The following is a 23,813-nucleotide window of genomic DNA, read 5'->3' on the forward strand; positions in this document are numbered from 1 at the left end:
GTCGTATTATCAGCGCTATGATGTTAATTTTAATTTTATTTTGAAATTACTTTGCGTGTGACGTTTAAGTTCACGTCTGTTAGTTTGTTTTCCGGAAATATGATAACTATCATCATTCCCTTTCCGCACCTAATGGTGCATAGAGCACTGCATTGGTAAACCAATCGCAGCGTATCTTGATCATTTTGTGTTACATGAAGGTAAGATGATCAGTCTTACGCTTCAGATACCAGTCCAGGGACTATGAAATATTTTAGTGTGAAAACACCCTTATAAATAAATATTTCAAATCAACCATGTCGGAAATCGAATCCGAGACCTTTTTCATGGTAGGCAAACGCGCTGACCATTACACCCGAGGCCGACATATAACTATCACAACGTTATATTGTTGGTTGATTTTAGTGAACTAGCGACGTCATTCAAATTATTTCGTTTTTATTAAAATAATTTCTTTCATACATTTTTAAGAAATTTACAATTTATTGCTCTAATTTTTACCGTGCGTAATAAAACACGTTTTATACCCAATTTCCCATAGGGCTGAACTTCCTCTTTATTATTTTGTAGTACTTAGTTATTTGTTTACATTTTTAATGCTTTTTACTATGTTTTAACTACATTTATTACTTTTTTTGCTTCGTTTTTTTACTACATTTTTACTATGTTTTTACTACATTTTTTACCATGTTTTTACTCCATTTTTTACTTTGTTTTTCACTTTGTCCTCTATCTTTATAGCCGTTCCTATATATTTATTATTGTTTTTTTTTTACTGTCTTAAAACGGAGTAAATAACCCTACTTAGGCAGTCAAAGCAACTTTGTATAAATTAAAATTTTGTGTATGTAATATGATATGATAATAAAATAAATAAATAGTAGCAGAAATGTTTGTACAAGAAAAGAATGGGATCATCCAACACCGACTAGGATCTATATAGTAGGTATTGGATCATCGTTTCATTTTTCTTTTTCTAGCGACGGGGATTTTATTTATATGGTAACACCGACTGCATATGTCAAAGTCAAAATATTCTCGCAATCTCTGTCACTTTGTTCAACTTCGTCACTCATTTTTAAATCCTAAATGTCATTATGGTGAAAATTTTATTATTTTGATTCTATTCCCCGTGTAGTGTATGATATTTTAAAAATATTTTCATGGGAATCTAAATATCCATTTCAAGAAATCGAAAATGTTAAGAGTTATCTTTCACTGCTTCTGTACAAGGTCACAAATATTTTGCTTGTCAGAATTTCACGAACAATTACAAAAGATAAACGATTTATGAATTTAATGTACAAGCCTCTTTAATCAAAATGCCTTGTGAAAGTTGTTCTGTGCAGTTTACTGTATTCAAGCGCAAAAAAGTTTGTTTCGAATGCGATCGTTATTATTGCAATAACTGTTTGGGTCGCAATGTCGGGATATGCGGGGCTTGCATGGTTCTTTCTACCAGACCTCTCGGAAGAAATGCCTTAGACCACCTGCGGGTCCGGGATTTACAATGTTTCCTACATCGTCAAAATATCTCAACTCGTGGATGTGTCGGTGAGAATCTTTTAAGTCTGTTTGATTCTTTAACAGTTTCAGTGTTTAATACTTTATATTAACATCCTGTTTTTTTTATAGAAAAAGAAGACTTAATAAATTTGGTTTTGACTCATGTAAATAGTGGCGACTTTTCGAGAAGACCTCCACCTCAAAATTCAAACAGTGATTTCTCATCTACGTTTGCAACTTTAAAAGGGTTTACAAATAACCTCAATAATATTTTGAGTTCAGCATTTGATATTGGTTCTAATAATGGAGACCGCTCACACTCAAGAAATAGACAACAAAATGCTGGTAATGTACACTACACTATACATGTCCCATTCCGCAATGTGCTTCAATATAAATAGGTTTTTGAATATTTACTGTAAAATTTCAAACTATCAACATATTTTTAAAATTAAAATATGTATGATTCAATTTTTCCTATGCTCTTATATTTAAAGGATGAAACGAATTATCTTCTTAGCCTTTTTATTATTTAAAAGATGAAACGAATTATCTTCTTAGCCTTTTTATTATTTACTCATATTTTAAACTTTCGTTTTTAATATCAGCATCTAATCTAGGTTCCAACAACGGTAATCGTGGCGGTGCTAACAGAGCTCCGGAACATTCTGTACCCTACAGAACAACATCCACTAGTACGGGAACTCCAACTTCGGGGACAACCCCTTCTCCGGTACCGACTCCTTCAACCCCAACTCGGCCAGTATCAAGCCCCCAGCAAGCCCAGGCTAGGCCCCATCCGACTACTTCTCCAACGTCCAACATAACTATTCCCTCTAGAGATGGAGCTACAGAAAGTCATTCCAATATGGCGCCATCACCGTGCATTATTACTGATACTTCCACTGCCACAGTGGACATCGATGATGACTCTCCATTGGGACAAAGAAATACAACTGACTGTGTTGAAATCGAAGATGTAGACGATGACTGGGAGTTCTTAGGACAAGTCCCAGATTCATTACCGCCAGGTATATTATTATTTAGTAAAAGTCTTTAAATTACTCTTAATAGTTTTAGAATTCAGTAAACATACATTCCTATATCAACTCAACCAATATTTCTTTTTAGAATGTGCCGAAATAATATCCGAAGTATCAACACCTGTCCCTTTACGAGCATCGGCTCGTGCCACATCGGAATTGAATATACCTTCCAGAATACCCGATGACCTTTCGGGAGAATCTTCTAGTTTGAAAGAAACCAAATTTTGTGCCCCTAACCCAGTATCTAAAAGGATTCAATTAAATGATATAAAAAATTTGTCTGAAGTTGAAAATTTAAATATAAAACAACTAAAAGATCTTTTAATTTTAAACCGAGTTGATTTTAAAGGATGCTGTGAAAGAAATGAACTTTTAGAAAGAGCCAAACGACTTTGGAGGGAAAGTACAAAATCCAGAGAAGGTAAGATAACAGTGACCTTATTTGGATTTGTTCATAGGTTATTTTTTGTACCTGAGTACTAAATGCCTCTAATCTGTATTTAAATTCATGAAATACCATATTTATTATTTTTACAAGTTTATTGCTGATATTTAAACAAATGTAATTTTATGCACTTATCCCTTTATGGAGTGCTTGGAAACATCACACAATGTGTAAAAATATATTAATATGTAATTTTCAATTTACTTTAACTAATTATTTTTTTAAGATATCCTCTTTTTAATTTATGTAATTTTATATAAAAAAACATCACCCACCTTATGTTAATTTATCGATTGATCTATTTCTTAAATGAGCCTATATTATGAATTTGTTATTCACATTTATCATTTATTAAATTTTATAACTGTTAATCTTTCAAAACATTTATTCTCAAATTAACATGATTGAATTTTCTAGACGAAAGAAGAATGAGATGCCAGAAATGGCATCTCATTGACCATTGTTATTTTCAATATTAAATTTTAGCTGAATGATTTTTGTATCCAATACATTTTCAGTTGAATATTTATCTATTATACTTTTGAGAACTTAATCTGTGTCCGGACAGATAAAGAATTTAGTTCTGTGCGTATAATAGAACATACGCAGAACTATATTTTATTGTGTAAATAGAACCAGAATTCTGGACGAGTGTTCTCGACTTGATAGCTACTCTCAGGTAAAGATCCTGAAAAATAAAATCGAGTGGAGAAAAGTCCGCCATAGTGATTGGCCCCTTTCACCTACTGTGTTCGAGGTCCTGGGTTCCATTCCTGGGAGGGTCGACATGAAATATTTCTTAAATAAGGTGGTTTTACACTGCAATATTTTACTGTCCCTGGACTGGCACCTGAAGTGTAAGAGTAATCACCTTACCTTTACATTCCAATGCAGTGCCCCATGCACCACTGGGTGCAGAAAGAGAAATGATGATTATGATACATATGATACGTTTATTTACTTGTTATGTTGATAAAAGGATGAATTATTCCTTTTAGACTTGGAGAAGGCCAATCCAGAGGAGTTGTGTAAGATTTGTATGGACGCTCCCATGGAATGCGTGATGTTGGAATGTGGACACATCGCTACGTGTATCGCTTGCGGGAAGAGACTCAGTGAATGTCCCATTTGTCGCCAGTATGTCATTAGAGTCGTGAGATTTTTCCGATCGTGATATCTTTTGTTGTGTAAGTATGTGTAGTTGTTAACATGTATTTAATATGGCTGTTGTTAAAATTATTAAAGAAATTTAATGTTTTATATTCTTATGTTTTCATAATTGAAATATTCAATATGTTTTTTGTCAATTATACTTACTATTATATTTGTAGATGATTCTCTATAAAACAACAGTATATATTTTATTTTTAAAACTATGTGTACATATATTACAATTCAAGCTGACGCTAATAAGTCTTAACTTAAATGCCTTTTATATTCTAGACTCGTGTATAATATGTTCATTAAACCGAAATACATAGGTAATGACCACAACATTACATTTGATACAAAAAAAATACTGTATTTATCTTGACTATTCACTATAAGTTTAAAATTAGCTTTGAACTTTGAACATGAAGCGATAAAAGTACTTAGTAATACATTATCTTAAAATGTTTCATTTTACTCTTGGAATATATTTTTTTAAATGAGATAATTGTTCTGCTGGAATATTAAAGTCTTTGTCGCAATTTGGAAGTTTTTTTTTTTTAATTTTGAAGACAGCACTTTTTGAAAAAAGTATCTTGTAATATTTTTATAAATCATAAATGACTAAACATGGGAAGCTCAGAACAAAGAATTAAATATTAGATTACATTTTTATGAATAACTATACTTTACAAATTAATATAATCTGATGGGAATTGAGTACTTAATTAGTAGTAAATTAATATACAATTGTTGTAAGAAATTGAGTTATTTATATATTATAAAAAAAACTCTTTCTTCTCGGTGATATAAACATAAGTTATTAAGTCAATAATTAAAAACCCTTATGGAAAAATGCATACATTTGGGAATAATTATATTGTTTATTATGTGTTTCTCCTTATTAATTTAATATTGACTTAACGATTATTCCATGGCAGTAATACTTGGTGTCAGTTGACCAACGAAAATAGCCTGTTTTTGAAAAAGAAATTATTCTCGAATGTCGGATTAATTATTCCATGTTGTATTTAAAAAATATAATAAATTTAATTTTCAAGTAAATTCTAATACTGAGCAAAAGCATTTTTCACTGTATATGTGAAGTTAAAATATCAAAATATTTCATCTAAACTCTTTATATTACTATTCATATTTTATGTAAAAATTAACTCTTAACATCTATATAAATAGACTAACATTTTGTTGTCTTGCATACATTCAATAATCCAAAAACCGGATGCCAAACCTAATTAATATATTGAAGACTCAATTCCTCAGATCAACTCTCTTCTCTTTTCTTTTTTTATGTTTTCTGTCCTAGTACCCACTATTAGATCTGGGTCATGATCACAATATTTTATTTTTTTTAACACTAAGATATTGCAAAAAGCACTCTATAAGCTTGTCAACAGCCTGTTGATGGAATGAATTCAGAAAGATAAATCAATGAATAAAATATTGCACATCCGATAAAATACTCATGGCTCAAAAACGCACAATTTCTAGGAGAGCCCAGAAACTAAAATAATACATCTTAAAGTCATGTTTTTATTTTATTTATCTTTTTATTCTTAAAATCAACACTCAAATATATTTAGAGTTGTTTTTGAAAAATGCTATTACATTTTTCAAAGAAAATCGTGATTGTCGTAAAAAAATAGTTAAAATATGGCATTGTTTAAGGATGGCTGCGTTCAAATAAGTTAATAAGTTTGTCATAAAGCCACTAAGAGGTTAAATCTTAAAGCTAGAATTATGCCTATTTTTTAAGCATATGATTTTTTTTCATACTTTATTCTGTATATTTAAATCGAAATCAGAATTTTTGGAGTTATGACTATTTTATCGGAGATATTCCTATTCTTTGTACCTAACTAATCTGAATAGATTAAAATTATAACTATTATTGCATTAATATGTAACATAACATTCAATATCCAAACTAAGCCCTACCAGTTCTTGGTACTTAATTATTAAAATAAGTACTATCATAACATTGCCATAAAAGTATTTATCCTCAATCAGTAATTTATTCAAAGTATGTACCTATACCAATAATATATTCCACCATTGGTTTATTTTTAACAGCTGAACTGAGATCTCTTTTTTATTTCTAAAAAAAATTTGAAAACCTCAACTGGCATTGTGTTAATTACAGAATAATGTTTGATTAAAAAAAAATATTATATGAATAAGCTTCCATTGTGTTTTTTTTTTTACTGCATTGTCTTATAAAATGTTGGCATTCTCCGTCCCAAGATGCCATAACATTATTTGTAATTACAAATTAATAACATTATTATTTCTGACTAGATTACACTGGGGAACAATTTTTACCAAATTTTCTGTCGAGTTCAATTTTTCAGCTGTTTTAAAGTAAAATAGACATGCTGATTCCAAAACTGTAGTTTTCTTCTATCAAAAGACAAATGTGACAAGAGAATTTGTCAGGCAGGCCTATTTTGCATATTTTAAAATGTAAATTGGTGATCAAGATAAATCTCAGGCCATTCATAAGATCAAGCAGTGAATCTATCAAGCAGTAATATAAGTTTACGTATGTAGAAGAAGGAACACGAGATAAATTTCCATTTGGTATAACTATGATATGGCAAGAGCCCAGAGATCATTCAAGTGACTGTTAATTTTAAAAAGTGACCTCTTATAAAAATATGATTGAGACACATTTTATATATTTATTTCTACCAATATTTTGTACCCATTGTGTAAATTCAAATGCGTTTTGTTTTTTATGGGTAAATAAAATAAATTAGTGAGAACGTCAGGATATAACAAGAAAAACCAATGTAAAATAAAGTATCCTAGTTTACCATCAGCTATACAACCAACGCTTCATTCATCCTAGTGCCAGTTTTCAAAGAATTAGTAAAGATCGAAATTACATCAACGATGAAGATTTTGAAATTAAAGATGACTTCGTTTGTAAGGGATTTGATCAGTATGAGTTGAATGATTTGGGACTATCCAAAAACACTTTAGAATTCTTAGCATTAAGAGTGTACGAGAAAAACTTGCTTGAAAAGGGAGCTAAGGTATCCTATTTTCGATCAAGTGCATTTCTGCAATACTTTCCGAAGTGGCGTTGGATTTGCGTATCATTACAATGTGCATTGTACATGGTTTAATAGAGGAGTTGGGAATCCCAGCCTATAACACAACTGAATGGCGATCGTTCTGTGATAGCTCAAAGTGGAGCTCGGATTTATTTTTTTTACCTTAATGTGTATGTTTTTCGTTTGAACTTTACAACTTGTATGCAATTTGACTTACAGTTACTATATATAGTCTTTGTATGAGTAAAATTATTCTCTGTGAACAGATTTTTTTTTTCCAATTATTCTCCTTTGTATGCATATTCTGTACGACTTTTGAGACAGTGAGAGGGTTGTCCTGTAGCTTTAAAAGTTGATGTGATAGACAAAAACTTTCATTTTTGGATTCAGAAGCTAAAAGTTAGTCAAAAACAAGTGTCGGGTCTAAGTCAACGAAATTTGTGTTCTCAAGTGTTATTAATAAATATTTAATTTTATATTAGTGACCAAAGTGTGTAAAATTTATTTACAATGGTTGGGAATATTGGAATACAATACATATAGGTACTAAACACAAAAACGCAATTCATATTTATATACACACATAGTTGGCTTAGAATGTAAAAATAGTGCATCCGTGGGCTTCTGTATGTCTTTTTCTGCTATAAATAATAGCATTCATATTTTCTTCATTGGATAAATATTTACTGACAATACAGATATTTTTCAAACCTATGAGCTAATTAGCTAAAATAAATATATGTATCAGCACTGGAAAACAAAAGGCTGTAGCAAAAAATATTCTTCATCAAAATCTTATTAAAAAGAAAAAAAAAAAATTGAAAACTTAAATGTATTCATAAAATAATGCAACCACTTACATATTACTATTTGTAGATAACACATCAGATCTTTTGAATTCCAGTGTCACTATTCTAATAGTTATTATTTGGATTTCGCTTGACGAAATATTCACAAATTTTTTAAGTCATTCTAGATTTTTTTTAAAAATTAAGTTATTTATATATTTTATAAATAAAAAGTACTAAATTATTGTTGAGAATGTTTTATTGAATGTTCAGTAATTTCTGTACGCTGGGTTTTAGAATTACCTCATTTTATAATCTCACAATAGTTACAATCTCAACAGTAAATTATTCATCGTAAATTGATTCTTACTTTAGTATTATAAATATTTTTACTGTAAAATTGTATTGTGTTTTAGTAATATTAATAAATTTGTAAATAACGTCACCCTAACTTGCTAAAATCGTAAATCCACAAACGGTCAAAAATGATATTTTGACGTTTTCAGTTCGGACTTCAAATAATTCATACATGTGTGTAAAACTTGTATATTCATAGTTTTGCATTATTAAAAAAAAAAAATATATAACTTTGCTACTGAAGTAAAAACTATTTTTACCCCTGAAAAACAGTAAGTTTGGAATTTACAAGTTTTACAAGTTAGGCTGATGATATGACGATAAAAAAATATATACCTAATAAATTCCATAAAAACTACCACAAAATGTATTTAATCGATTTCCTTATGACTGAAAATAATTTTGTATCCCAAATATGATCACTATTCTGTGTGATAAGCCCTGTATATTCACAGACTTCCATATTCCTTTATCTAAGATGTTCTCCGTCCCTGTTGTCATGTCCATCACTATTATATGTGTTCAACTGAGCCAATCCCACATAGTTTAAAGGACGAACGACGTTCTTGGAAGCAAAAATAAATGACAAACATACAGTTTATGTTATTCAAAAAACAAATATTTCATCGAGACTAGGAAACATAAATATTTAAAGTAACATGAAAAAATAAATACAAATAAGAAATAAAACAATAGCCCAATGTATTTTTATTTGTGTACTTAGTTACTATAAAAGTATAAGGGAAGTTAATTTATTTTTACCAAAAATATATTATTTGATTTTTGTATAATATCTATGTAATATGAATATTGTATTTTTAACCACACATATATACCCACATAATACAATAAATATGTAAGCATATCTCGATGCTATACTGAAAGAAGGCATTAAGTCAACAGTCTTTATATATTTCAAATATTTTTTAATATAGGTGCAAGATGTTGATTTCAAATTTAATGCTATGCCTAGAATAAAGATTACTCTTTCAAAGCTTTAAAAAAAAAATTACTGAAAGAAAATTGTGGGAGAAATAATGCGTTGAAAGTGTTGAAATGCGTTGAAACTTGTTTTAATGACTTAATGCATTCCGGCAGTAAAGCCTCGATCTACCTGTAACTAAATTATGTACCATTTAACCTATAACTAAATTATAGGTAACAAGTATATCTATTGTAATACAACAACCATTAATTAACGAATTGAAACAACCTTTTATCTCTAAATCAGTGTTTTTCAGCCTGTGGGTTGTGACCCTCTGAGGGGTCGCGGGCTCAACCAAGGCAAAAGTAAAAAGTAAGGGATGAAAAACTGGCATCCTGGGGGAGGGGGCTGGAACCAGATCCTAAGAAATCTGTTTCTATCCACCTTTCTCCCCCCCCTCAACATGATTGATATGAAATATTTTTTTAAAAGGGTGTTTTCACACTGGAATATTTCATTGTCCCTGGACTGGTACCTGAAGCTTAAGACTGATCATCTTACCTTCATGTCACAAAACTGGTCAAGATATGCTGCGATTGGTGTACCAATGCAGTGCCCTATGCACCATTAGGTGCGGAAAGGGAATGATGGTGATGATGATGAGTTTTTTAGACAGTAGCACTGATTTTCAAAATTATTATTTGTTTTAAAAAGGCCGCATATTTCAGTAGCGTATAAAGAGCAGTATCGGTCAATAGTTCAATACTATGGTTGGTGGCGTTTTGAATTTCTTCTGCATTCTGACTACAATTCTACAACCCAAGCTTCCTAATGTAAGACATTTTCAGTCCCTTCCAATTTTATGTGTAACTTCTGGTGCATCAACTCTAACAATTGTGTCCGCAATGGTAAAGTATCCTAAATAGCTGGCTGTGTCAGGAGTGGTATCTATGTGGTAATGTCCTCCCTCTCCATGATGACTGAATGTATGAAAGTGTTGTACTCTCAAATCCATATCCTGAAAACAATTTGATCACAAGTACTCATTCATTACTTCATGAATTTACTTTTTTTAAAGATCGTTAAAGCTTCGACAATACACTGTCTCGTAATGAACCAGTGATACGAATTAACGTTAAGCACATTAAGAATTTAAATAACTATTATTAAAATAGTTTTAGTAGTAAATGACGTCGGGAGTTTATTTAGCGCGGACCCCCATCTACAAGAAATAACAATGAACTAATTTCGAAAATGGCATGCTTCAACTTTACACTTACAGGATCATGTGAAATAAGTGTCCCAACATTGATGAGTGGAGCGGACATATCAAAGAAATTCAGCCAGTTGTCGACATCCTCATCAGAGTTTAAAGGAGTTTTTGAAAAGTCTGGCATTATGTGTTCTTTGCTTTTACCTTCTTTTAACAGAAAAGTACCTCCCAAACCTGAAAAATAAATCAAGTACTAAATTTGTTGCAACAGAGAGGGAAAACATTTCGAGAAGGGTCTGGGAAGTCTTTTGGAAGTCTAGGCATTTACAGGGCTTATAACCTGTCATTGGCTGGTTTAAGTGGCCACTTTACATATTTCCTCAACTCTTCCATCTGTTGGCTTTTGTGAAGTTAAAGAGCTGAAACCTTCATCATGTGGGTGAGATTCATCTGACTGAACCAATGGTGATCTACTAGGCAACGCCTGAAAACAATTTTCCAACTTTTATACTTCTTATACCAGTTAGTTAATTCAACAATATTTTGAGTAGGTCTTAATGTTTGCAGACAGGATTTCCTCCCTAAGGAGTTATTTAGAACTAAATTTGTTGTAACAGAGAGGGAAAACATTTTGAGAAGGGAATATGGAAGTCTAGGTATTTACAGGGCTTATGACCTGTCATTGGCTGGTTCTGTACATACTCAAAACATTGTTGAAGAAATCAAGTATGTATACACAGGTTAAAAATATAAATGTAATAGACATACGTAATTTCCATCTTAGAACACGCTGAGCCATGTTACATGGAGACTATCCTAACCAGAGGACGCCCCGTATTCATGTTGTAATTCACTAGTTTTATATAGATTCCCTGGTATTAAATATGTACTTATTTATGCAATAAGTTCATAAATAAATAAAATACATAATATGTATTACAATTTTATATATATATAAAATATAATTTATGTAAATGTATTGTTGTTTTTTTTTCATAGCATAGCTTTAGTGGACATTTTTGATTAGAAGCAGTGTTACAAATATAATTATATATAACATTAAATTAATCTCTGTTAATTTCTCAAGTAAATAATATGTGCTCACCAACGGGTTTTTCTTTGTAATGCTCCTGCAATGTCTTTCGTATAGCAGATATAAAATCATCACTCCCGATTCTTTTTTTACACACAACTTTGATAACCTGTGTAAACAAATTAACACAAATTTAGAAATTGAAACATTTTTGCCTTTACACTTCAATTTGAATATCAAGGCTGGAATCAAAAATACTTCCTAATAAAATAATCCTGTTTCATTGTTTGATGTTGGGTAAAATATTATCGGGTGACCTTACAAAATTTTTGGATATTTTATTTTATTGAGCTTATCTCAACAGGTTGACTGCTGCTCTGCCAAAGGTGGAGAGTGAGGAATGCTGATTTTCTCTGATTCCTACAAAATCACTTAAATGATGTCCATTATATACTAACAGGAATAACGACGTTCAAGCGAACTTGCCACGACAGTTGCTGGTGGAATATTGACAAATATAAATAACAATGTTATAATGCATGATCGGCAGTCAACCTGTTAAACACAATTTTTTTTGGTTATTATTATAATATCTTATAAACATATCGGAAAACACACCTTTCCTGGTTTTCCCTCGCACATGAAAAGATTTGCCAACAGAGCACACCTCGTTTCAGTTTGAGGTAAAATTTCTAGTTTACATTTTCCTTCTCCCTTAGGGGCTCCAATAGGCACAATACTCGCAATCCTAGTCTGTTGATCTACTACTCCATTTTTGACGGACAGATTTATCATCCCCTTAAAAATTAAAATAATTTATCAATCTGTGTAGATATTTGCAAACCAGCACTTTTTGTTTCTACTTGTGCATTTACACTAAAAAATATACACATATTTTATCTATGCTAGTGAACATTAGATTTATAATAATATAATATAGCATAAAACAAAATCACATCAAAACTACAATAATACACTTTGGAAGAGGTCAAGCTAATATGTACATATTGGTGTAAAAGAATGGTCAGTAAATTCCCCAAATCATTTGAAAAGGATGGAATGTAATATAATAAGTTATCTTCTGAATCAAGTAATAATAAAAACATTGTAATGTCAGTGAGGAAGTTCAGTGTTTTAAAAATTTGTTAATAGACTATCAACCTAAGCCAATTTTTTTTTTACTCATAGGTATCGTCTAATTGCTACATTTTTTAATTGTTAAAATTTTTTATTACTTCGAACATGACACCACTAGTTTTCTTTGGTGAATTGTCCTGCTTGGTGAATTGGCTTCCCGGAAACCAGAAATCTATCACAACTCTATCATTGGTTGATTCGAAAGAACTTGTGACGCCATTCAAAGTAGTCCATTTTTATTAAAACCACTTTTATTAATTTTTTCATACATTTTTAAAAAACTTTGCAATACGGCGTTCGTACAATTAAATGCTCCAATTTTTACTACATGTAAGCAAACATTTTTTTATATCCGATTTCCCGTAGCATTGAACTTCCTCATTATAATCTATTTTTGAAGGTTGCTATTCACTTGTCATATAGCATGATGCAAACTTAGGTCCAAAACTGTTCAATTAGTTAAGTTTAGATTTAAAACAAAATGAATTATCATAAATGGAAAGTCATATAATGATCACAGCTTGTTTAAAAACGACATTATTTTATACTAATATAAATCCCAAAAATGAGTTTTTAAGTTTCCATCATTTGAAAAAATTACCTCACAATTGATTCCCAAATAAGGCCATGGTGCTGCTCCAGCTCCTATAGCGTAAACAGGATCAAATCCTGTTAATTTACAAATATCTGAAATATCGTAAACCTTTTCACGTGTGACTAATGGTAAAAGATATGGAACTCCTCCAATGTCAAAAAGTTGAGACTTTCCCCCGAGGCCTGTAAGAATGTTAATATCAATTTATTTATTTTTTACATAATGTTACACAAATATTTATTATTTAGATAGTTCATATCTTAAGAACTAATAATATAAACTTTTAATAACATTTCATTAATTTTATATAAAAAATTATCAAGAATTTAAATTAAATTAATTATTTGAAATATATTAAGGCTAAATATGAACATAAGATTTTCTTAGGTGGATGACCTTACATATTATTGATTTAATCAAAACAACTGAGAATATTTTTAAAAAAACGGCGTATGTACGAAACATTCTTTATTTTTTTCTTTTATCCAAGTCTGTGGTTTAAGAATAATTCGCTTTGGTAAAAAAGATTTTCGTTTTCATTTAATATGGATTACTTGCGAATAGTCATAAATACAGTTCTGAGAATGTTGAAAAATGAGTTGTAATAGAGTGGAATCGAAACCATCCCAACCACAATAAAAAATATTTTTAATATTGTTGGATTTTCACAATAACATATTTTGCTTTTTTTTTTTACCTGGACAAACTAATGTAAAGGGCTCTTTAGTTAAATCAGGGCAGTCAGCAACTTCTACAATAACTTCAGCAAAATTCTTAACAAGGCCTCTGGATAAAACTAAAAATAATACCAATTACATTTTAGAATCATGGCTAAAATGATTATGTGGATAAAAAAATTATCTTAATGAGGAAATTCAGTGGTTTTATATAATATTTATATTTTTATGGACAATCAAACTACACCAAAATTAAAAAATATATATTTTTACATATTGTGTTATCAGTGCTATGATTTTTGTGATTTTTTAATTACTCCGCCTGTAACGTCACAAGTTCTCTTGGGTGAGTGAATCAATAATGTGTCAAAAATGTACACGACTGTTACGTCACACCACATTGTGCACCAAATTGAGGATTTTGCGAGCGATTTGAAAAAGCTTTACTTCAAACTGCGCTAGAAAATTGACATCGTAAAATAAAATTGCTTTGATATCATAATTTTTCAATCAATTTTTTTAAATAAAAATAAAATGGGAAGAACCCTATTGACTTTCCATTACAACGCTCTATCATTGGTTGATTTCGGAGAACTAGTGACGTCGTTCAAATTAGTTCATTTTCATACATTTTTTTATACATTTTCGAGAACCATCCATCGCCTTATTACTAAATGATTTAATTTTTACCACGCGCAAGAAACAATATTTTATATCCAATTTCCCATAGCACTGAACTTTCTCATTATTTACATATGTAATAGTTAGTACATAACAAGGCAAATAAAATGAATTAATCTAATAATCTTGTAAATATAACTTTGATTTGACGTCATTTAGGTTATCTTTCCGATTTTATCTACCCGTTTTTTGATAATACTATTGAAATATATCAAATTAATATTTTTCCAATATTTTGGAAACATTTTGGTCCTAAAAAATAACAATATCTTTGACTAGTAATTTTATAAAGTTTCAAACTTTTTTCCTTGGCTGTTTATTTTATTAATATTTTAGTTCTATTTGACTTATTAGTTATGTTTAACCTTATTTTGAGATGTATGTAGAAGTCAATTTAAAATACAAATAAAATTATTTTGCAAAACATGTATTTACAAAACATTGTGGCTTAGAATTAAACAACTATCTGTGCTTTGTTTGCTTCCAAACAATTTATTTTAGCTCATCTCTCCTCTGTTATTATTACTATAATATTTTAAGTAACATTTATTTTGGTTTCTCAAAATAAACATTCGGGGGGGTATTATTTTTACAAACCTCTGGCTACTTCTTCTTTTTCAGGTCGGTGTAAATCTTTTCTAGCTACAGGAACCGTGTTGATATCCACATTTTTATTTGCCATGATAAATTTTTTGAAGTTTATTTCTTCTAAAACAATGAGTGAATGATCTTATTAAAATTGTAATTGTAAAATCAACATTTTATGTATTATTATAATATAACAAGAATATAACATACATATTTACAACACACATAATATTATACCAGCACAGCTGCTGCTGTCACTTTGACACCTGTCACCTGCTGTTACCTGTCAGACTTTATAGGTAGGTACTAGGTATTTATGTAGTTACAGGACTATAATAGGTGTTCCTATAGGTACCTATAGGTACCATGCACATTCTAAGTATTCCATTCCATGATTGCGGCAAGAATAAACTGTCTGCAAGATCAAAAGTGTATATTCTATATTATGATTTTATTCCAAAACGACACAATCACAATGCATATTGCTCTATATCTATAAATACCTGTCTATAGCAATGTTAAGGTATAACAATGAAACTGATCAATTAATTATGTTTTTAATACGTTTTGGATATTTTTAATAAAATAATGCCATCTGCAAAAGTATTCTCATACTATTTTAACATTTTATTTTGATGATTAATTAGTTAAAAGTAGGGCTTTTTTTTCTCTTTTGCCTGGTTTTTTAAAAATTTAGAAAAAATTATTATTTGTGTTCTTCTAAAAATTTACTCAACTATTTAGATTTTTTGGCATATTGTCGTAAAAAAAACAATTTTATTATGTTAGAAAATAAAAAAACAAATGGTAGTTTAATCATCAGTCGTGACACTACCATGGGACCGCAACCCATTAATTTAAGATGATCATAATGTATGATATTAGGAGTGGTTCTTATATTTTGTGAAAATCATTAAAAAAATTATATTATAATGTTATGGATTTGATAGAAGCTATCAGGATCTGGATGAAAGACAAACTGTATAAATAGAGAAAAAAAAAATATTTCATCATCATCAGCACCATATATGGTGTCCATAAAAAGTCTCAACGCATCTCTGTCTGATGCCAGCTCCTGTGCGTCCTTCGTGGTCAGGTATGCGTCCCCTAGACATAAACTGTCAGTTTCAGACATCCAGGACGTAAAGAACCTGATGCCTTCTAAAGTAGGCAAGAGTGGCTAAGGCTCTCAGGAGGCATCCGCAGTATATGGGTCAGCTAACCGTATCGCCTCCGCTTGATGTATTTGGTTTTCACTGAGTAAATATCCAATCTCTAGATAGCCTCCATACTGTTGAATACGCTTGCTATTCCTAGCCGCACTCCCAGTTCTTATTAAAAGCTGCCATTTTCTGTAACATACTCACCGGTATTTAAAACTCTCGACCCTTTTGATGACTTGGTTTGATAGAGTCAGTGGATTTTGAGCATCAAGGCACGAAGTGTTACAAATGAGTTTCAGAAATTTTGTTTTTTTAAAACCCATGCATGTGGGATACCTATTTAGCCTATCTACAGTGACTTGAAGACCCCCGATTGAATCGTCAATTATAACCGCATCATTGTCATACCGTAGATCACAGGGTTTTTGGGAGGTGGAGATGAATATTCCTCTATCTAGTGGAATTGATTTCTTCAGGATGAAGTCCATAAGATTATAAAAAGAAACGGTGCAAGGCGCAACCTTGACAAACTCCGGGGGTGACCTCAAACCAATCTGTGACAACATTGTTAATTCTGATTCGGCATTTGCTATTTGAGTGAAGGGCTTTAATAAGTTCGATTAGTTGTATAGGCACCTCATATTTTTTTTTTTTTTTAAAAAAGAAATATTTGTGTTCTTATGATTTACCCAAATATTTAATTTTGATTTCAGACCATTTCCTAAAAGTCGTAAATAACTTATGCTGGAAAAATGGAAATCGAGTTGTGGTAGAGTGGGATTTGAACCTCGGATCTTTGGCCGTGAGTCCAGAACACATATGTTGTGGATATAATCCGCACATGACATAACAGGTACTAAACCCGCCTGGTTCTCACTTAATACTAGTATAATGGGTCCTTGAACTCTCTCCAGTAATGCAAGTACTTTTCAGTATCCCTTCATCACCCTTTTTATGCAAAACTGTGATCTCCCCATTTACCCAGACTCTTGGGCACCTCTTTTGTTCCCACACCTTGGTCCTTAGTTGATGTAAAGGGCCAACAATAGCAGTGATGCTGCTTTAAAAAAAATCTGGGTGTATATCGTCAACTCCTGGTACTGTTTCATTTTTCAAGTATGACATGACCATTTTTATTTCAGCCAATGTCGTAGAACCATCAGGAATGTTGACTGCCCATGGAATGTTTGATGCAGCCTCTATGGGGATGTCGATGGTGGAAGGAGGCAATGACCACGTCATATTTCTTTTATGTGATCTGTGCCTAATTTGATTGTTCCGTCACAGTTTTTTTACAGCTCCTGGGATGATCGAACGTTTACTACAGATCTTACGCATGATTTGAAAAAGTTTTCGTGTATTATTTCTTTGAGCAGCTGGTTCTGCAGTTGCAATTAATGAGTCTAGATGACGGCGTTTATCCAGTCTTGCAGAACGTTTAACTAAATGATCCTGGCACCAATAGTCATCTCTACAGGTGTATTGGTTAGGGCCATCTTCACTATCTCTCAGTGCTTTCAATTTGGCTCGTTTCACTATTTTCTCCCCTACATACAATCTGAAATCTAAATGGGTCTTCTCTCCTGTTTCGGGCCAAAAATGTCATTTGCGAAAAGAACAGGTGCTGATTTGAGATTTTCCTACTCTGCTTCAATAATAATATATATTTATCAAGGTAAGAAACAAAATTACAAACTAGTACAAATTCAAGAACATAAATAATATTTACTCAGTTAGAAGTCAGCTGAATCACAGTGTTGGTATTAACGTTCCCTGCTGCTGATAGTGAGGACTTGGAAAAATATAGATATAAATAGTATTTTAAAATCAAACACTACATTTATTCAAAGAGCTTGATAAGAATAGAGTTATCTTTTTGATGTCTGGTAAAAATTCTTATCTTGTTAGATAAACACTTCACACTTACAGAAATAATATATTTACATACTTACATTATACAACTGCAATCGAATCGTTTCACTGTGAAATAATATAAAAATATAGGAAATAGTGCATTTTGGTTTATACCTGCAAAAATTAGTTGAATTCATTAAATATATACTGGAACCTTGTTTGTCACGTTTTTTCTACACGGTTTTGAAATAACACTGTCTAAAAATTAAATGAAAAAAAATTTTGGAACATTAATTTCACAATGCGTAATAATAATATCAGGTTGGGGAAAAAGTAATTTTGTATTTCGCTCCCCTTTTTTCCACTAAGTATATCTCGTTCATTATTGGTCACATTGGATCATACGATATGGCGTTGTAAAGTTGTGAGTGTATACTACAAATGCTTTTTTGACAGTATTCAGTCGTGAAATATCGTCGAGTATGGAGGTCTCAAAGGAAGAGATTCGCCATATTTTACATTTTTACTACTTGAAAGGGAAAAATGCGTCGAAAGCAACCAAAAAATTTCAAGCGACAGATATCGTGGTCAAAAGCCAACGAAGTGGCCCAGACCGTGGCTAAGCCAGGACTGACGGCTAGGAAGGTGTTGCTGTGTGTTTGGTGGGATTGGCAGGGAATACTCTACTATGAGCCGCTCCCCTATGGCCATACGCTCAATTCTGCCCTCTACTGTGAACAACCCGACCGTTTGAAGCTGGCGAACGAACACAAGCGGCCAGCATTGGTGAATAGGAGAGGAATCGTGTTTCATCAGGCCGCACGCATCTTTGATGACGCGCCAGAAGCTCCGGGAGCTTGGATGGGAAGTTCTTATGCATCCACCCTATAGTCCGGACCTGGCACCAAGTGACTACTTCCTGTTTCCCTGTCTATGGCCAACGTGCTTGAGGGTACAAATTGGCCTCAATAGAGGCCTGTGAAAATTGGTTCTCTGAGTTTTTTGCCAATAGGGACGAGGGCTTCTACGAGAGGGGCATTATGAAGTTGAATTCTCGTTGAAAACAAGTTATTGAATAGAACAGCTTATATTCGACATAAATAGGATGATTGTAACACTTTTTATAAAGCATTGAAAGAAAGTGAAACGTACGAAATTACTTTTTCCCCAACCAAATATAGTTATACTATTTGTTATTTGGATGCCCTATATCACTCTTTACTTGCTGTACTATAAGATAATGATAGTGAATAATCTCTGTCACGATTTTTTTTTATTTTGATGTCATGTTCCAGTGTATAAATATTTTTCGTTATTCCATATATTCCAACAAATAAATATTTTATTTTTGTTTTAAATACCATTGTCCTGGATTAGTGCATTTAGCTACCATACAAAGAGCCTCGGGTTGGACTGCAGAAAGTATCGACATAAAATACTTATTAACTAATGTGTTTTTTCTCTGCAGTATTTAAAAAATCCCTCATTAAGGTCAAACCGCACTAGAACGTAATTGCGCTTCGCGCCGCAGCAACAAAATTTTGAGGCACAGCGCTGCTAATGTGCAGTGATGCTCTAGTGTGTTTTGACCTTCAGGATGACTGATCATCCTAGTCGACAGCAAATGAAATGTAATGAATAATCAATTGATGAACTGACTGAATGAATGAATGATGACTGAATTGACATTATATATATATTTTTGTTATTTTTTTTGCACCACAACAGGCCACAGGCCCCATTATATAAGTGAATATTACAGCATAGGACATGCTTGCATGCATGAATATTGAACAGGCTTGAGAAAAATCACATTATAAATTTTAGTGTTCTCGTGGGTATCGAACCCGGAACCTTCAGTGTGTGAGTCAAGTGTCATAGCCATTACACCACGGAGGCTACCAAATACCGATGCATTGCTTTATGCATATTTTTTTATAAATAGGGGGCTAAGAAGAATAATCCATACTAATCCTAATCCAATCGGGTTGTGGTTCCGAGGCTAGTGTTGCGGACTCACGGATCAGAGGTCCGAGGTTCGAACCCCACTCCACCCCAACTTGATTTCCATTTTCTGATAGTGAGTTATTTACAACTCGTTGAAAATGGTCACCAAAATTGAAATATTTGGGTAAATTATAAGAACGCTAATATTTACTTTTTCTAATAAAAAAAAATATTATAAGTTTGTTTGCGTTTCCTTAACGTCTCAACGGAGCGACCGATTGACATGTTTTTTTTTCATAGAGACAGCCGGAGAGGTGAAAAGTAAAATAGGATACTTATTTTTCATCCCGAATGAAAAAAAATTGCAATAAATTTTTTATATAATACTAGCTTCTCTCACATGGTATTGGGGAGAAATTTGTTAGGTAATCGATTAGTTTTGTGGTTTTTCAATAAGAATTTTCCAGATGGAATAATATTTTTTTTTGAGATAGAATGTGGCTTGTTCTTTATATAAAAAAGGAAATTGGGTAAAATAATTAATAGCCATTTGTAATAAACTATAAATATTTATTGACTTAATGGTACTGAGCACCATTTTCGATATTAGAATTAACTATTTTAAATCATTATAATACAACACATAATTATTTAAAAAAAGTTTGAATTTGAATATATAATTTTGATTATAAAACATTTGAGTATGTAATTGGTTAGAATGAATAACGACGGTGGAATGGCAAAATTTACTAAGCGACATGTAGCCAACTTTACAGAAGATCCAATAAAATATTTAAATATTTTTTTAACCAATTAAAAATCTCATCTTTTTAATTATGAATTAAATTAAGTGATTATTATTTAGTCATAATCATAGTCCACCTCTTGAAGAGTGTAAAGTTTCTCGTGGAACATACATTTAGCATAGTTGACTTGGTGAGTGACCCATCGTGCGAGATCAGCCGTGTCACAGTGTACTTGCGGTTTACGGACTCCCACTCCACCCGGACCGTCCACGCGTACCGTTAGCTCTATATAGTGGGAACCAGCCCCATTGGAGGCTGCCTGACAGCTTAACAGGTTACTGTAATCATTCGATCGAGTTAAACAGGAGTTAAAATCTTACATACAAAAAATAATATGGAAATATTTTACGTTAGAGGGGCTTTAATGTGAAATGTCCCTTTAATCAATAATCAGAAATGGAATTATGATGACTAGTGTGTAAACGTGAATAAAAATGTATTAATTTCAATAAACCTAGTAAAAACAAGTGTATCGTGAATAAAACTAATGATGCATAAATTCTCTTGTACATTTTGATGGGAACTTGTAAAATAACAGGGCGGGAAAAGATGTTGAAAAGAGAGAGAATGAAGGCAACAAAATGAACGGCGCCCTAAGCACAGTAATTGCTAATGAAAATATGTCAACCTATGCGAATCTGGCGGAGGAAGGATGAAAGTAGAGAGAACGCGGTCAAAATGCGATCTCTTAGACAAACGTGTGGGAAATCAATGTATGACAGGGTTGCGAATGGTGAAAGAATGGTAAAACAGGTATTTATGGCGAGAATGAATGGTAACGTGGGACGAGGACATATCAGATAAACCAAATTTTTAAGTCTGGTCATGTCAAAAGCAAGCAGTACCGAAAGACATATGGCAAGATGTATGAATGTGGAAGAAGCTAGGTAATAGTTTTTTTCCAAAAATGCACGAAATATTTTGTTATTGTCACAAAATTAAATATTTATGGTATCTAATGCAACATAAAGTATTTCTTGAATAACATTTTTAAAATATCGCTGTGAAAAACAATTTTATTTCGTTACATGTTTTTTTTTAAAATGCATGCATTCCAAATTGTAACATAAACAAATACCTTAAATGTGTCTCTATCACAATATTGGGCTCTCCAGATATACAGGTGAATATCCTCAAGTTCTTAGTGGACACGAGGGCTCGAATATCGTAAGGGTGGCCTCGGATAACGTCATAAGCTAGGAAACCTTCCTGGTAGTCTCGCGAGTTGATGGAGTAGAGATGTGTGCGGCCGGTACTCTGGGATCGCGAGTAACGAGGTAGCAAACCTCCGGGACCCAGAGGGCAGCGTGGGGGCCGGGAACGTTCCGGAATCCAACGCTCCGAACTGTATATGGATGAAATACACATTACATTATTGTTTACTTTAGACTAGATGAACATTATACATAAGAGCTAAAAAGACAAAATGAGAATCCTTTGGATACTGTTATTTGACATATAACATGGATGTGTTGAGTATTCTGATCTTTCGTAGGAAATATCTTGTTTTCCTGGTTGCTGAACTTAGCACGCAACATCTAATACATTTTTGAACAATGCAGAGAATATTTCAATTTGATAAAAAAACATATTATAATCATTGGTTTATCAAAAAATATTTGTTTATAGACTTTAGGCGGAGTCGCTTCAGTTACATACATTCACTCTCTAAATTCTCATACCAGGGACTTACCACGGACCACTAACGTTAATGTCTAACATCCATTATTGTAATAACACTGATTGACAAAATTAAAATGTTACAAGAACTAAATAACCTGATTCTTATGGAATTTTTCCTGATGATTCCGAACCTGCTTTCCATTTTTCAATAGCTTTATTAACCATTTTTCCTGAAGGTAAGGTTTTAGAATAAAACGTGTTAGAAATTAGATTTTTTAAGGAATAATAATTTCCAAACTCCAGCAGGGAGAGAAAAGATAAGAAGAAGGAAAAATGTAGGTACATAATATCATGATCGATTTACAAAACATATTTTTATTCGATTTTACCTGTATTTCATTGCTGACTTGTCTTGAACATAATTTCTGATTTATCAAGTTGTTTCTGTTTAATAGTAAGCTGTGTTACCTTCGACTGGTATCCCTCAGAGCGGCGGCTGTTTCAGCAGCCAGGTCCAGCACTCCCACCATGGGCTTGGTGACGGTGCCCACTAGCCCTTTTCCCACCCCGGCCAGGAAGCCAGTCAGCCCCTGCAGCTGGGCGCCTTCATAACTGTGCTTCACCAGCGAGGTGACTCCCCCCAGTAGGCCAAGCCCCAGGCCCCGCAGGCCGGCCGCCAGGTGCCCCCCTCCTGCGTGCCCCCGGATGCGTGCTCGTGTCTCCTCATGAGCCTCGTCCAGGATAACACGACCCAAGCCATCTCCCAGCGATTCTACAAAAATATTTTTGCAAGTTATTTTTGTTTACTCAAAACACACACAAATGCATACATACAAACCCAACCATAAACTCTCACGCACACATACACGTGTAGACACCAAACACCCTCACAGACATAATTATTTTTAGAATTTTTAATGTTTTCTTTTCGAACTTCGGTAGATTGTGTAATTGTATTATTGTGGAACACTTGATTGGCTTTATATAATGCTGAATATATATTTTGTAATGCTGTTGTTTTCCCTAATAAACAAAATTATGTCTTCAATTATTGAGCCTGTATCTACTTCCAGACATAAGCCCTTAAAATACTGAGATAAAATCATCATACCACTGTCCACACCCGGCGGTGCATAGGGCACTGTATTGGTACACCAAATGCAGCATATTTCAATTGTCTGTTAGATGAAGATGAGGTGATCA

The 23,813-nt window shown here is 32.4% G+C and overlaps 3 protein-coding genes across 5 annotated transcripts in view; 1 reads left to right on the top strand and 2 right to left on the bottom strand.

The window, feature by feature from the left end:
* The first annotated feature begins 1,012 nt into the window (after positions 1-1,012).
* On the top strand, positions 1,013-23,182 carry LOC148285770 (E3 ubiquitin-protein ligase RNF34). Of its 2 annotated transcripts, none has more exons than XM_088228161.1 (6): positions 1,013-1,554; positions 1,636-1,851; positions 2,127-2,537; positions 2,638-2,973; positions 3,996-4,184; positions 23,066-23,182. In XM_088228161.1, exons 1-5 carry the CDS (start codon positions 1,323-1,325, stop codon positions 4,169-4,171), a joined length of 1,371 nt encoding a protein of 456 aa, XP_088084287.1. In that variant the 5' UTR covers positions 1,013-1,322; the 3' UTR covers positions 4,172-4,184; positions 23,066-23,182. The 2 variants fall into 2 exon arrangements, with proteins under 2 accessions (XP_088084287.1, XP_088084210.1); XM_088228084.1 differs by lacking the exon at positions 23,066-23,182 and adding an exon at positions 11,904-12,090.
* LOC148285771 (beta-keto L-gulonate decarboxylase-like) lies at positions 6,720-18,246 on the bottom strand. 2 transcript variants are annotated; one of them, XM_088228553.1, is made up of 9 exons: positions 18,110-18,173; positions 15,428-15,632; positions 15,227-15,337; positions 13,969-14,067; positions 13,278-13,453; positions 12,158-12,337; positions 11,612-11,708; positions 10,574-10,740; positions 6,720-10,311 (listed from the first exon to the last, which is right to left on the bottom strand). In XM_088228553.1, exons 3-9 carry the CDS (start codon positions 15,309-15,311, stop codon positions 10,138-10,140), a joined length of 978 nt encoding a protein of 325 aa, XP_088084679.1. In that variant the 5' UTR covers positions 15,312-15,337; positions 15,428-15,632; positions 18,110-18,173; the 3' UTR covers positions 6,720-10,137. The 2 variants fall into 2 exon arrangements, with proteins under 2 accessions (XP_088084679.1, XP_088084612.1); XM_088228486.1 differs by lacking the exon at positions 15,428-15,632 and having other exon boundaries at positions 18,110-18,246.
* The window catches only part of Vps13D (vacuolar protein sorting 13D), a 52,044-nt gene continuing 48,961 nt past the window's right edge, over positions 20,731-23,813 (bottom strand). The window contains exons 60-62 of the mRNA XM_088227965.1: positions 23,079-23,382; positions 22,066-22,332; positions 20,731-21,265 (exon numbers count right to left, since the gene is read on the bottom strand). Of these exons, the coding sequence (XP_088084091.1) occupies positions 21,043-21,265; positions 22,066-22,332; positions 23,079-23,382 (794 nt within the window). The 3' untranslated portion in view covers positions 20,731-21,042. The remainder of the gene's footprint in view (positions 21,266-22,065; positions 22,333-23,078; positions 23,383-23,813) is intronic.

The sequence above is a fragment of the Micrasema longulum genome, unplaced genomic scaffold (assembly GCF_059751315.1).
Source record: "Micrasema longulum isolate JH-2025_06_02 unplaced genomic scaffold, ASM5975131v1 h1tg000007l, whole genome shotgun sequence".
Lineage (NCBI taxonomy): Eukaryota > Metazoa > Arthropoda > Insecta > Trichoptera > Brachycentridae > Micrasema > Micrasema longulum.

What these genes read in the sequence shown, in the direction of transcription:
- LOC148285770 (XM_088228161.1), top strand. Translation starts at nt 1,323, where the DNA reads ATGCCTTGTGAAAGTTGTTCTGTGCAGTTTACTGTATTCAAGCGCAAA. An exon ending in CTCAACTCGTGGATGTGTCG is followed by an intron (nt 1,555 to 1,635) that starts GTGAGAATCTTT and finishes TTTTTTTTATAG; the next exon opens with AAAAAGAAGACTTAATAAAT. An exon ending in AAATAGACAACAAAATGCTG is followed by an intron (nt 1,852 to 2,126) that starts GTAATGTACACT and finishes CATCTAATCTAG; the next exon opens with GTTCCAACAACGGTAATCGT.
- LOC148285771 (XM_088228486.1), bottom strand. Translation starts at nt 15,311, where the DNA reads ATGGCAAATAAAAATGTGGATATCAACACGGTTCCTGTAGCTAGAAAA. An exon ending in ATTTGGGAATCAATTGTGAG is followed by an intron (nt 12,338 to 13,277) that starts GTAATTTTTTCA and finishes TTAATTTTTAAG; the next exon opens with GGGATGATAAATCTGTCCGT. An exon ending in TTACAAAGAAAAACCCGTTG is followed by an intron (nt 10,741 to 11,611) that starts GTGAGCACATAT and finishes TTTATTTTTCAG; the next exon opens with GTTTGGGAGGTACTTTTCTG.